At 41.5% G+C, this 14,720-nt stretch overlaps 1 protein-coding gene across 1 annotated transcript in view; it reads right to left on the reverse strand.

Annotated features, from left to right (window-relative positions):
* The window catches only part of BEGAIN (brain enriched guanylate kinase associated), a 152,741-nt gene that overhangs the window by 59,648 nt on the left and 78,373 nt on the right, over positions 1-14,720 (reverse strand). Inside the window, exon 4 of the mRNA XM_054199961.1 lies at positions 801-962. Within this exon, the coding sequence (XP_054055936.1) occupies positions 801-962 (162 nt within the window). The remainder of the gene's footprint in view (positions 1-800; positions 963-14,720) is intronic.

Raw genomic sequence — 14,720 nt, forward strand, 5'->3', positions numbered from 1 at the left:
ATTACATTCCTGCATAAGTGGATAATTGTAGGTTCAGAAGTTTTGCAAACAAATGAAAAAATGGATATTAAGAATCACTAATAAATGTAAAACTAGATTACAGACCATTTTAATCAGTGCCAGGAATGTCAGGAGTGCATGCTTATTATAATTTGTCATTAACATTAACTGGGCCCCTGATTTGCAACAGCACTCTACCATAGCTTCAACAATGTTAAATAATCGGTTTACAGTATCATTCCATTCTACTTGGGACTAAAAAGCAAATGATTTGCTATAGCATAATGTGAAATGCCATAATATTATTTGGATTGAGCATAGTCTCAGCTTTGAGTGATGATGGGCCAAATTCTGTTCTCTTATATCAGTGTAATGTAGAGTAAAACCAGAAAATATGCAGCCAAACTCATTAAAAAACATTTATCTATGTATGTATGGTATAAGTATGTATATGTAGTGTGTTTATAACCTTTGTATGCGTAACACAATGTGTCACTAACCTGCATGTATGTTTACACATAAACAATGTCATGTATGCACCTATATAGGTATATTTCTATTTGCATATTTACTTTCAATACAGAGGCACCTTACATATCACATGTAAATAACTTAATGTGGTTTGCAATACATATTCAGATAAGTGAAATATATATATTCAATGTGAAAACACAATGTGTAATCAATAAATAATAAATACGTTTGAGACTATATGCTTGTATTTTTACTTACACATCTTTAACACAGCCACTTGTAAATTCCTAATTATTCTTTTTATTTCAAAAAGTTAAGTTACTAACCTTCTCAGTTTTTCAGTTACTTTTTCAAGTTCCTCCTGAGCACGTCTCAACTCTATTTCAAGATACTGACGTGTAGAATCAAATTCCGTTTCAAGCATTTCCAGCTTATGGGTAGTGTACGATAGACGCTTTCGTAATTCCCCCTTCTGTTCTTGCAAAGTACTAGAAAAACAAAGACCACAGCTGTAGAATTTAGCTGCTCCCAAAAAGCTTTTCATGATCCACTCTTTGACCAGTTCCCTGGAGTATAGGTTGGCATTAAGCCAGAAAAGTGTGCTTTCTGGCATTTGTTTACTGCACTTTGAAAATCTTCTGATTTAGACAGTTGACTATCTTCCCATCTGTCCTTTCTAGCACATTCGTTGCTAATATCTCATTAGCCATACTGGAATATTTTGTGAAAGAATCCTCATTAAAATACAAAATACAGTCTAGAGTTTGGTTTCACACAGGACCTTTCGTTTAGTGTTATCTTAACAGACTAGGACTGAAGTAGCAGATATCTATAGAGCAGCAACTCTAAGAAGACGGTACAAAAATATTTCCATGCCAATAATCCAAGTTATAACATATTTTGTGGAGAAAGAAAATTTTGTCTTCTTTGATTAAATTTCCACCCCAATCTCTGGTCATAGAGCTGCCAGAGATGTTATCATTCAGCATTTCATCTGGAGAATGATAATCAATTAATATCATAGTAATTTTAAAGTTATGTCTCTTTCCCCATTTTCCCACTTATTTGGGAGCAAAGACTTCCCAGAATTGGGTGTGACCCCTAATTTTTCACAGTTCTTTCACTAATAAAGAGCTTATGCCTATCTTATAAACTACCTTCAGTTACACTCTTTGACAAAATAAAGCACTAGGCACAGAATTTGGAGAGGGGAAGTTTTTCACTTTGTTGTTTTCTCTTTATTTTAGAGATGACATAAGATAGCATAAAGCCAGGAGATCCAAGTAAATTTCTTTTTGTGAAGGTCAAAGTGCCATCCACATCCAAATAATCCCTCTGGATTTGCAGTGATAAACCTGGGGATCCTTCCCTTGTTTTACTGGAGCTCGGCTGTGTGACTTCAGGCAGGCCAGTCTACACTTGCTTCAATGGGGATCTTTTATCCTTGCCTATTTAGTCTGTAGCCTCAGTCTTCTAGCATGTTTGCCAGTTGCACAGCAGGACAGGGTTCCAGTCAGAGATGGTGTCTCTGGAGGTGACTGTAACTTGGTTCAAATACTGCAACCTCAGACTTGAGCTTCAGGTGGGACCTCTGAGGCACTACAGAATTGGAATTCTGCCATCCCCTAGAGATAAAAGTGCTACTATGTGATGCATTGTGAATTGCCTTGCTTGTTTTTAATCATATGATAAAAATAATTCTTCATAAAAGAATGGCAAATCTTTATTCCCTTTGATGTCAAGTGAGTACTGCCATCAGCTTCAGTAGAATAATGTCCCGGGTCTTTAATTAGACAAGAGAGTTGGGAACAACATGCCATTCTTCAAGAAACACTTATCCGAGCTGTCCTCAGTGTGACTGCCTTCTCCTCTACAAACTGCGATAGGAGCTTCACTAAGTTAGTGCAAAAGCTTTACAATTGCTGCTTACTTGATCCATGCAGCTTAGAGCTAGGAAATAGTCTAATGTTTTGCCAACACAGTCCTCTATTTCAATTACACATATTGCGTGGTTACAGTTATACTTAGATTACCACTTGTAGTTATATTCTCTTAAAATAATATATTCTAATTCAGACATTTAATGCAGCTCCAGTTAATGCAATCATTTAGTTTTTGTATTTCACTTGGTGAATAAAACCCCCAAATTATCTAGGCAAATGAGATTCTGAACCCATGCTGCTCATTTCTGCATGTCCTCATTCATGATGTTACCACATCATACCACCTTTCACTTGCTCTGCTTCTTGCCACTCATCTGCTCATCTTGGGAAAGAAGAGTGGTCAGTTTTCCTTCCCGTAGCCTGGCAACGTGGATTTTCTTCTGTGAAGTGGGAGTTACAGTGTCAAAACTGTTTAGAGCGAAAAGAGATTTGATCTCAAGCCTTCTGCTGCTTTAAAAATTTAACCACTAGGATTTGTACAAAGAGTAGGCAGTAGGTCCTCCAGCTATGGTTTTGGATAAAATACCCGGGCTGCTGCTCTATGCTGTGCAAGTGCAGTTAATGCAAGTTAAACCAGACCAGGGGAGGTTACGACGTCCTGCTGCACTGAGGAGTTTTGGCTACAGGCAGAGTTTGGCCGCTGGGAGGAAGAGGGGCTGTAGGGTACAAATATAATAGGAATGCCAGGGATTTTTAAGTCAGTAATAGCTGGAGACTGCTTAATAAAAGAGGAAAAAGAGGAAAGTTAATGGGCTCCAAAACTTTGTGTTCTGCTTCCTTATGTAGGTACTTTCTTGCTCTGTGCCTCAGTTTGTGTGAAGATTTGGTAGGAGCAAAACACCCGATTCTTCAAATGAAGTTGCTTCTGAATATATCTATGTGCCTAGACCTATCTATGTGGGGAAATTTGGGTTCAAAACGTGAGTTTTGGATAAATCTTGATCGTCAGGTGGAAGGCAGTACTGGTCTGAGCTTCCAAAATGTGCTTTGGGATTCAGGTCTGGACAGTTTGGCAGGTTTTGGTAGCCTGGAGCTTGTGCTAGGGCCCCAGTTCAGCAAAATTTTGAAGGATAAACTGAACTTCAAGCTCAGCCTTTTCTTCCCTCAAAGTTCACTTTGAAATGTTTGTATTCTTGAATTCTTTGTTTTCAGGATGGGATTATTCATTTCATTAAAATCAAGCCTATTCTACTGAACTTTACTGAAACAGTCTACATACATGCACTCTTTTCATATAGTGCTTTGAGTACTAAATCATAGCTGTGACTTCATAAAAGATAAGAAAAAAAAGGTGATTATGGCATAAATTAGGCAACTTCAAAAATCAATGTTATTCTCATTCAGCAAACCTGAAAAAGCTCTACTCATTTCCACCCAAGTTGAAAGATCTTGAAACCCTCCCAAACCTAGCAGAACTCCTGCTCAGTGTGTACTGCGATTCATCTGATACACACAAAACCGGCTAGCTGTTTTTAAGAGGACTTATTATTTTTAGACAAGGACAATAACACCTGGTTTATGATGGGATTACTTAAAATGTAGTAGTAGGTATAAGAATTGTTATTAAAATACAGGTTATTAGACAGGTACAAATTTTAGAAACAAAGAAATCATGTTCTGACAAGATTATGTTGAGTGGCAGAAAACTTATAGCCACTTTTATGGAAAAAAGAAAGAAGAAGGAAAGGAAGGAAGGAAGGAAGGAAGGAAGGAAGGAAGGAAGGAAGGAAGGAAGGAAGGAAGGAAGGAAGGAAGGAAGGAAGGAAGGGAGGGAGGGAGGGAGGGAGGGAGGAAGGGAGGGAGGGAGGGAGGAAGAAAAGAAAGAAATTTTCCTGAATCTGGGACTGAAACCATTGAATGGGTACTAATAGTTTTAACACTGAGAACAGATTTTCCAGGATTCCCAGAATGGTTTCAATTTCTGCAGGACTTGAGCCTTATTTAGATACAATCCTGGTTTAAGGTAAAGCCTGTTGTTTTGTCTTGCTTACAGTTATATATGAACAAACACCTAAGAAGCAAAGGCAAGTGAGAGAGACAGCAGAAAGAAGAACATGCAATGTATCAGATTTAGTATCTCTAATAGCAGGATCAGAGGTGAATTTTTGTTTTATACAAATCTAAGGTATTTCGTGAGCTTTTTATTTTTTTTGCTTTTCTCACAAAACAGATCTTCTGAAAACCTTTCCCTCACTATTAGCTTCTGTCGGTATCACATAATGCCATGCCTGAATTCTCTTATGCTATGTTGTGTACTTTCTTGTTCTGGAAGTCTGGGCTTTTCATAAGGAGTGCTTAATTTTGTTGTAAACCCCTTTAAATTTGGTAATGGTAATTCAGGGTTGAAAAGAGGGAAAAAATAAAAATTAAAAATATGGAGACATGAAGTCAAGCATTTAGCATTTTCTCTCTCCTCCAAAACAACCAACGCTGCAAACTAGCTGCATTTCGTTTCTGCTTGTCACATACCAGTTAATTACAAAAGTTCACTGCACAATTTTTTTTCAAGTTGGTAAATCAATATTTTTTATTTCATAGTTATCTTCTCTGATATGAGGGCTACTCAGCCCTCACAGTTCTTTGTTATGTATATAATGTACTAATTAGGTATATAACAAAGAATATATATATTCAACAAATATATTTATTTATACATAGTTGTTGTTTAGTTAAAAACTAAGAAAATAGTTTTTAACTAGGAGAGGTTTAAATAGTTTTAAATAGTTTTTAACAGGAGAAAGAAGAGGACTTATTTGCAATTAAAAAATGGTCTTGGGAAGCCTGGTAGTATTATGACTTAGAAAACACCTGGATTTCCTGAACCTCTGACAGCCGGGAGGAATTACAGGACAGGATCCAAAATCCTGTAGAGTGGGACCTTTTGCATAAGCAGTTCTCTATTTCTTGATGATCTCCAAAGTTCTGCTCCTGTGACAACCAAGTCATTACCTATTTTGCTTCATTAAAGTATTTCTCTAAAATGAAGGACAGTAAGTACAATATTAAATATTTAGACTGGTGAAAGAAAATCTCTCAAGGGAAGCTACTATAAAGGTTATTAAAAACAGGTCTTCAGACTTTCCACAGTATTATATTCACCAATTAGCTCTGTTTATACTCATTGAAAATATAAAACAGATAGGAAAACATATATTGGCACAGAAATTTGTGCCCACAAAGACTGTAATCTTGCCAGTAATTGCCAGGTTTGAATTCTGGAGTTGCTTCTTGCCATGGAATTTGAAGCTCTCTTCCCTCCGGCAGTGCTTCTTCAGAGAGACGCCAAGCCTCACTGCCGAACCCCGTTGCTGGAGTTGATCCTCAGTAACAATTCAGAGGACGCTCAGGGGAGACATTACCAGGTGGGAGTTAGGGCTAATCAGGCTCTACATTTAGTGAAAAGAGTTCTGTTTTACAGGAGAAAGATGAGAAGGCTGTGCAGGCAAGTTCAAGTGCCACCAAATACTCCTGGTACTTTCCTGGTGTTAAAATTTTGCCATGCCGGCTTGCACAAGAGTAGAAGCAAAGAGATGGTTGCATTCTTGGTGTCACTTCTCCCTCTCTAATACACCTTTGTCCAAAAAGGGTGGTGAGTGGTCAAAATGTTGGGGTTTTTTTCTAGATGTTCCCACCAGCCTGTATGTCAAGCTGAGCATCAGTGCCACTTTGCGCAGCTCCAGCCCCAAGGAAGGGTGTGCAGGTCGATGAGCAGAACGGAGATGGACAATGTGTGCCTATCTCAGCCTGCAGCCGTCAGTCGGGATTCATCTGTAGCACTGGCTGGAGAAGCTCCAGGTGAACGTATTTCCACCAGAGCATTTCAGGCAAAGCTAAGATGCCACGTGGCACCAGCTCTATTCTGAGGAAGGTGTGCTAGATAACAAGCAGGTTTTCATTGTACCTGTCTGATCTTCTGCCAGCTCATCTGCCTGGCAGATGGCTTGATGATAGAGGAGTGCTGGCGTGCAAAGTTGTGGCTGTTCAGCTGCCTAAAGGCAGGAGGATTTCTAGAGCTTATTCCCCTTGGACAGCCCACAAAGAAGATGCTCCCTGAGCTGTGACTCCCTAAGAGTCAACATCTCTCGGGCTGCCCCATTGTTGGAGCATCCTGGAAACCCCACGTCTCCACCTGGCTGGTCAAACTGCTTCATCAGCACTTTCACATCTGCCTGCCACCCCAGGGCTTTGCTTTGCAGATGGTTCTGCAATGTTTAAAACTGGAGAAAATCCATTTTTTGAACTATTGAAATTCTCCCTGAATTAACTGATTACATTCCTTCACACAGCTCTAGGAGTGACTAAAATGATTAATGGTGTTAAGAGGGAAATTAGCAGTGAAAGGAATGCAAAATGGGGGCAAGACAGATGCCCATGTCAAATATACTGAAAAAACCATATTGAAGGCTGTCATTTCTGGGTAGTGAACCGCAAGTTTTAATGCAGCTGTGAAATCCTAAGTCAAACCAATTGTATTTTGCGGCTAAACATCCTGCCTTGGGAGAAGGAATGTGTAAGTAGGGACTAACCTGGTCTGGGGTTTGGGGCTCTGAGTTTTGTACCTGGATTTGCCAAATGTGCCTAGTGTTATGTGGGTCGAGTGAGTTAAGGCAAGGCTGACCTGACCAGAAGCAGATGTCAATACTGCTGGTCAGCTCTGGCTCCCATTCTTAGTCGGGCGTGACGAGCAGGCACTATCGGGATGAGATTAATCTGACCTATTTTAGAAGCCTACTTTTAGATGAGGTGACGCAAATCTGGAAGTACCCATTTCCGTTGATTACAAAGGGAATATAGACAAGTAGCTCAGACGTAGACAACCGCATCTCATCAGATAACTCCCCCTCTTCCTGACTCAGTACCGTGTGTATGAGATGAGGTAATAGTATTCCCTTTCTTGTTTGCTTAGAGTGTGTGGAGGCCCGCAAAAAAGAACCGCTGAATGCTTTTAAAGTGTTTATCAGATGTCTTTCATGTCTGCAATGTGTCACATTCTAAAAAAGGGCTTCATGGGATCAGGAATTTGGGAGCACTGAGAGAAATTTAAAATATATATCCTGGAATATAATTTCAAAAAGCACCTTTTCCTCTTCCACTCTGTGGGTTTTTATCTAGGGAAAAGTGAAAAACAGCCCTGCACAGCTGCTTGCTGTGAAGGATTCTAAAGAGCAGGAGAAGGTCTCTGGGAAGGGCCATGGGGCCTCCTGTGAGCCCAGCCATGCCATGCCGAGTCAGACCACTGGTGACAGCCAGGAGCAGTGACATGATGGGGAGCCTGGGGCCAGGTTTGTGCACTTGCTTTTCTGGAAGCACTTTCGCTTTCCCAACAGTGTGAGGCTGCTGTGGAGCTCTGCAAAGAGATGGCCTGTTTGGCTCAAGGAGGCAAAACAGACACATCCCCGGTTTCGTTTCTGATCTTTGAACGGAGTCTATCATCACAGGGCTGAGGGCAGTCAGCCAGGGAGGAGACAAGACCCCAGGGGACACGTAGCTCACATCCCAGGGAGCAGCAAGCTGGGGACAGAGAGCTCTGGGGACATTTGCACGTAGCAGAGATGCCAACAGGTCCTCAGTGCCACTGCGTTGTTACTCAAGGGAGCTAGACTGCATTGCCAACTTAATCTTGGGGCTACCAGGGACTTTTGGCTTCAGCAGCTCCTGCTGCTGAATAGTTGTTGGTCTGGATTACCCAGGGCCTTTTATTCCAGCACAGCTCTGCTGCTGTTCACAGGGCACAGCTCTGGCATGAGTCACGCTAGATCTGCCTGCTGCCCAGGGTGGACATGCTGCAAGAAAGGCACCCAGACCTCAGCCTAGGAGGAATAGCTTTGAGATGATTGTTGTGTCATTGAATCTGACCCCTCCAACAATGTTTTTAGATTTGTAGTTGTCAGGAAATGAAGTCCAAGCATTTTACAAGTGTTTTCTAGATTAATGAAAGACATTTAATGAAGCAGTAATTGGATTTCTATGTTAATCAAGTTTTGATTATGTGTTACATGCTCAGGGTCACCGTTTCAAAAGGGTAATGCCAAAACTACCTTCCTTGTCTGCAGTTTTTGTGGCTAACCTTGCGCTTGCTCCATCTGATTAGGATGGGGATGAGATCAAATGACAAAGTCTAGATCCAGATTCTGAGAACCCAACTGCAGACCTGAAATCAATTTTATTTCAGAAATAGATTACGTAGCTGCAGCTCAGACCCCGAGCCCAGTCCACAAATCCCAGTGCTTTTGTGCTCTTTATTCAGCAGCTTCATTTGTACCCAAAGAAATGCCTCAGCAAACGTGTATCCAAGGTCTACAAGAGGCGTTTTCCTATAAATTCAGGCTCACACACAATCTGTTCAGCTCAGCTATTTTTTTGCTAATTTCCACCAAGGTCTGTCAGGTTTGTTTTCACTGCAGCACATCCACCAAATTTCTCCATTACTTTCAAAGAAGTTTGTTAAATATTTGAAATCTTGGAGTATGAACAGTTTGCCTGTCAAATTGCATGCACATCTTTCCTTCCTATACATATATATATGCACATATACACACACATATACACATAGATAGATAGCTTTTGGAGGGGTTTTTTTGGGGGGGGTTTGATTTTTTTTGGGCAAGTATTAAGCCATTTGAATTTTCTTTCCAGTATTAATTTTCAAAATAAACAACCTGAAGCTAGGTTTGGATTGTGAGAGGGAAGGCCTGTACATATGTTTCAGAACAAATGTGTGGGTGATCCAAAGCTGGAGCTCAGATAGTTTCCAGATGACTGATGGACACATAAAACAAGTAACAGAGTCCTTTTCTTAGGTTCCAGGCATTCTGGCAGAATTTAAACCAGAGAAGAGGGATGCTTTATCAGAAATATTAGAGTGATTTGGAAGGGAGGTGGTGGGGAAAAAAAGAGATATTTACACTTGAGGTCTGAAGTCCTGTGGGACAGATCCTTAGCATGAGAACCTATTTACAGCACCTGGAGAGCTGATACAGCTATCTTAAAACAGAAGCATCGTTGGACTTTGGAAGGCTGCTTTTCTTTACTAGGATGTGAGTACCTGACTGTTGCATAATTCACACAATTAAAAATTCAGACCAGGCAAGAGGTACTGTATGATAACTGTATCTAAACTGTGCTGGGCTTATTCGTAAGAGGTAGAAAAGAGAGATCTCTCTTAAAAATAAAACTGAATTATGTTTTGGTTATATTGACCTGACAGTCTTTCACTGCAGAAGGGGTGACTGGGTGACTTCTATAACGAGTATCCAAAGCCCACAGACATGTCTATCCAACCAGAGCATTCAATACTAACCATAATATGAGGCAATTAAGGTATGAAAATTCAGTTACATGTTGACATACAAAAAACTCTTAGAGGACCACCTGTCAGCACTGAGTTGTCTTAAGTGACTGCCATTCTTGTTGGTGGAACATGGTAAGATTTTTGAAATATACTCATAATAAAGACATACAAATTTTCCTTTATTTAAAGGCACTATCCATAACCTAAGGCTCTGAATGGATTGAATAGAAATACCATTAATAAAGTTACAGCTTTCAGAAATAGACACTAAAGGTGTTTTGATTATTTTAAATGAAGTTTCTTCAGCCGGCAATCGTGATTCCTCCAGTGTGCTGAAAACTGTAAAGGGCAGATGAAAACGAACAGTGAGAATCCAGACCTGCATCTAGGGAGCACGTCATTGTGCAGAGCGCTAAGGAATCCAGGGTGCAGAGCAGGTCATGGAGAGGGAAGAAACATGGACTTACAAACCACAATGTGGACTGGCCACCACACACAGCTGCACTGGCCGCCCAATGCTGCGCTTGGTACAGGGCCACACAGAGAATGAAGAGCTGAGCCAGCTCTCTGAGGACTGATTTAATACTTCTGCTAACTCAATTTGGATCTGGGATCTTCAAAATACATTTCTTTTTCCTGTTAACGAGATGACCACTTTTGCTTACGAGACACTTTTGAGGTTGAATACCTGAGTGTAGTCAGGCTGGCTGTATGTGAGAAATTAATGCAGCGCACAGCGAAAAAGTAGTGCCTAAACTGAAAGGTGACTAAAACAGGATGATCAGCGGAAGCAGCAGAAACTGTTACGATCTCTGCCTTCTTCCAGGCTGTCGCCTAGTGCCTCGTTAGGCTCTCCCTGAAGTCTGTGGGGACTGACTTATTTGAGCTCCAGCAGGTAGACTCTTAGAGTCAGTGGCTTAAATGCAAACAGTTAGGTTCAGTAAGTGATCCTACAAGTTTGAATAAAGGCTATCCCTGATCAATTTTTTCCTCTGTGTTGCTAGAAAATGAAGGGATGAACAGGTGGAAAATAAGGTTGCAAGAGAAGAATAAAAGCATGCAATTCAAGGAGGAATACATGTTTTCTGACTCATTCTCTAGAGGTAGGAAGAGTATTTTGACACTGTCCCACATGACATCCTGGTCTCTAAATTGGAGAGACATGGATTTGATAGACGGACCACTCAGTGGATAAAGAACTGGCTAGATGGTCACACTCAAAGGGTTGTGGTGAACCACTCAATGTCCAAGTGGAAACCAGTGATGAGTGGCATTCCTCAGGGGTCAGTACTAGGCCCAGTGCTGTTTAACATCTTTGTCAGCAACTTGCACAGTGGAATTGAGTGCACCCTCAGCAAGTTTGTGGATGACACCAAGCTGTGTGGCACAGTCCACACACTGGAGGGAAGGGATGCCATCCAGAGGGACCTGGACAGGCTTGAGACGTGGGCCCATGTGAACCTTATGAAGTTCAACAAGGCCAAGTGCAAGGTCCTGCACCTGGGTCATGGCAATCTCAGGCACAAATACAGGCTAGGCAGAGAATGGATTGAGAGCAGCCCTGAGGACAAGGATTTGGGGATGTTCGTTGATGAGAAGCTCAACATGAGCCAGCAATGAGTGCTCACAGCCCAGAAAGCCAACCACATCCTTGGCTGCATCAAAAGAAGTGTGCCCAGCAGATTGAGGGAGGTGATTCTACCCCTCTACTCCACTCTCATGAGACTCCACCTGGAGTACCGTGTCCAGCTTTGGATTCCCCAACATAAGAAGGACATGGACCTGTTGGAGCAAGTCCAGAGGAGGGCCATGAAGATGATAAGAGGGCTGGAGTACCTATGCTCCTGTCCTAAGAGAGGCTGAGAGAGTTGGGGTTGTTCAGCCTGGAGAAGGGAAGGCTCTGGGGAGACCTTACAGGCCATTCCAGTACTTAAACTGGGCCTACAGGAAAGATGGGGAGGGACTCTGTATCAGGGATTGTAGTGACAGGATGAGGGGTAATTGTTTTAAACCGAAGGAGGGGAGATTTAGATTGGATATCAGGAAGAAATTCTTTATGTGAGGGTGGTGAGACACTGGAACAGGTTGCCCAGAGAAGTTGTGGATGCCCCTTCCCTGGAAGTGTTCAAGGCCAGGCTGGACGGGGCTTTGAGCAGCCTGGTCGAGTGGAAGGTGTCCCTGCCCATGGCAGGGGGTTGGAACAATATGATCTTCAAGGTCCCTTCCAACCCAAACCATTCTATGATTCTATGATTCTGTGCTTATTTTCTCATAATAATGGAAGACTCTGCTCATGTTCATACCCTACTCCAAATTGTCTGCATTGTACAAATGCTGCCTAGTGGTCTGGACAACATCTGAAATGACTCAGCTGGTGAAGCTGGGAGAGAAGGACGTTAAAATATGGCATGTCAAACTTCAGCCAGCATTTGTCCGATAGAGAAGAGACATAACAACCCTGACCGTTCCTAGGGATGAAGGGATCCCCACGCTGCTTGCTGACCAGACTCTGCTCTTGACGTAACTCTGGAAGTAGATTCATCTCTGTAAGAGCTGCTATTTTTTTGGCTTTCCAGAGGCCCATATGTTTGCATAAAACTTTTGGCTAGAAGGAATGGTGAATTACAACGTAGAGTTGCAGAGTATGAAAGCACAAGAAAAGCAGGCAAAAGGGCTGACTGCAACAAATACTTCTTGCTGTAACAAAGGCTGTTTGGGGGGGCTGCCTCCCAGAGAAAGTGATGTGAAGTTGTTGAACAGACGTTGCCTGCTTTTTAATGTCTGGCAGAGTCCTAGCAGTCTGCGCTGCATCTCACTAGGGAATCCAGACAACTAAGCAGTGATGAGAAAGGAGAGAAAAAAAATAGAATGAGGTATTGAGAAATAGAGGTAGCAAAATTAGAGGTAGACTTCAATTTATGATTTGGAAGCTAAAGAGAGCTCTCCAGGTGATTGAGCAAGCTGCCTTCGGTTGCAGCAGCTCTCCTTACAGCTTCGAGTGGCCAGCTTCTAGATTGCTTTGGTTTGTAGTCACGGATAAGCACTCCCTCTGGAAATTACTGAAAGCAGCCTGCCACATCAGCTCACAAGCTTATAAAGTTATATTTTAATTGTGTTATTAAACCTTTCTCACTTTCACTTTTGTCTGTTTACCTTCCTGATTCATCTGGACCAAGCTGTGCTGGAGCAGGAATGTGGTTCCTCCTGAATTGTGCTGTTTATTTGTCCTAGGACATGTAATGAGAATGGGTGAAACCAACTGCCCAGAAACAAGCTGAAATTTATCTTACTCTTTCTATTAAAGGACTGAGGTTGGAGGTGGGGTAGGGGAGTACTATAGAAATGTGCTTTAATAGTAGGGAAAGAATTTTGTTCCCATTTCATTTGGTATAAAGCATCCAGATATAGGTTGATGGACAGAGGTTATCATCTCTGTTCTCACCTTAGCTATTTCCTTCCTTTCCCAACCCTTTTCTCTTTCCTCTGATTTGAAATTTGTCTTTGCCTGGCTCAAGGGACTCATTTTGGTGGGCTATCTTAGCAGTTCCCATCAGAAAGGTTATGCTAAGCAGTTGAAAAAATTAAATATACTCTTTTGGCTCCAGGACCAGTCAGACGGAATTACTCCTGGGACTGGGGGGAGGAGGAACTGCAGATGCCACTGCTTTATTCCTGTATAAGCAGCGACTATTACCTTCTTTTGAGTAAATTACTGCATTTTCTTTTTAATTATATCTGGTCATAGTTGCATTCTTTTTTGTGACAGAAGTCATACAAGACAGAAGCTCGTGTTGTACCTCTAAGTTGAATCCATAGGTGCTTGCCTTTAAAGCAATGCCAATGCCTGCCAGATATTATTACTAAAGAATATAGGAGATAACGCTGCTATTGCTTAGAGTGAGACACAGCACTGATCCCTCAGACACTTTCAGTAGCCATCAGTGCAGTTCTACTGAAGTCTGTTCTTTACCATTTAGTTCCCCCATCACACACAGCTGTATGACATTACTAAGGTGACTTGCTACAGAGGTGAGCTCCAGGGACTTTTTGGAAGGTTTTCTGGCAGTAGAGTAGATCATTGATTTGTTAACCCAAGCAAACAAATAAATTAAATAAATTAATAAATTGATTTAATACATTTATTAAATAATACATCTTAGCCTGGACACACCCCAATTCTCAGCTGTGCACATGTAACTCAGATTCTGAGGGAAACTATTACTACACACAGACTCATGAACAAAGTGAACAGGAACAATGGGACTACCGTCTGTTATCTGAATGAATTTATTTTGCCTGAATATTTCAAGATATTTTTAGTTTTCTACAATAACAAACGATCCTCAGCTCTTTGATCAACTTGATATTACAGCAAAAGAAGAGAAGGAAAAAAAAGAGAAAGGAATTGCCATCTGTCATCTTTGGCTAATTATTTCAAGCCCTACCTTGTTTCAGACACTGCAGCACACTATTTTAGGACTTGTTAACTGAGAAGTGTTCTACTCTGCAAGAGTATAAATGAGTTCACCTCTAGCAAGCTCCCTACTGCTCAGCATGTTGTGCCGTCATTTCATACAACCTTCCTCCCAACCTAATGTCATGATTTATTTGTTCAGCCAAGTCTATTTTATCCTGCTCCCTCAGCTGAACTGGCTTTTCAGTGTAAGACTCTGTTTTGTTGCCTTTTTTTGTGGGTGTATGAGGAAGGCGAGGGAACAGGACTTCATTCCTCCAAACTCCTGTTAGCAGTCCAGCGCCTTGGCATTAGCTCTTCTGTAGCGTTTCGAGTGAGACAGTAAATGAAGGAGGTCTCTGCAAGTGTGGAGGGACTAAATCAGGCAGCAGGCTTTCATCTGAAAATAGGCAGTATTTATGTGAAAATATTGGGTGTCTTCAGAGGGGACCCAGGAGCCCTTTGCTTCCACCTACCCCACGGACGTAGCACCCCAAAGAATCACACAGAGTGAGGAAGCAGCTTCATTTTCTACAGACTTCCCCAAAAATTCCTTTTG

The sequence above is a fragment of the Rissa tridactyla genome, chromosome 4, assembly GCF_028500815.1.
Source record: "Rissa tridactyla isolate bRisTri1 chromosome 4, bRisTri1.patW.cur.20221130, whole genome shotgun sequence".
In the NCBI taxonomy this organism is placed as follows: Eukaryota; Metazoa; Chordata; class Aves; order Charadriiformes; family Laridae; genus Rissa; species Rissa tridactyla.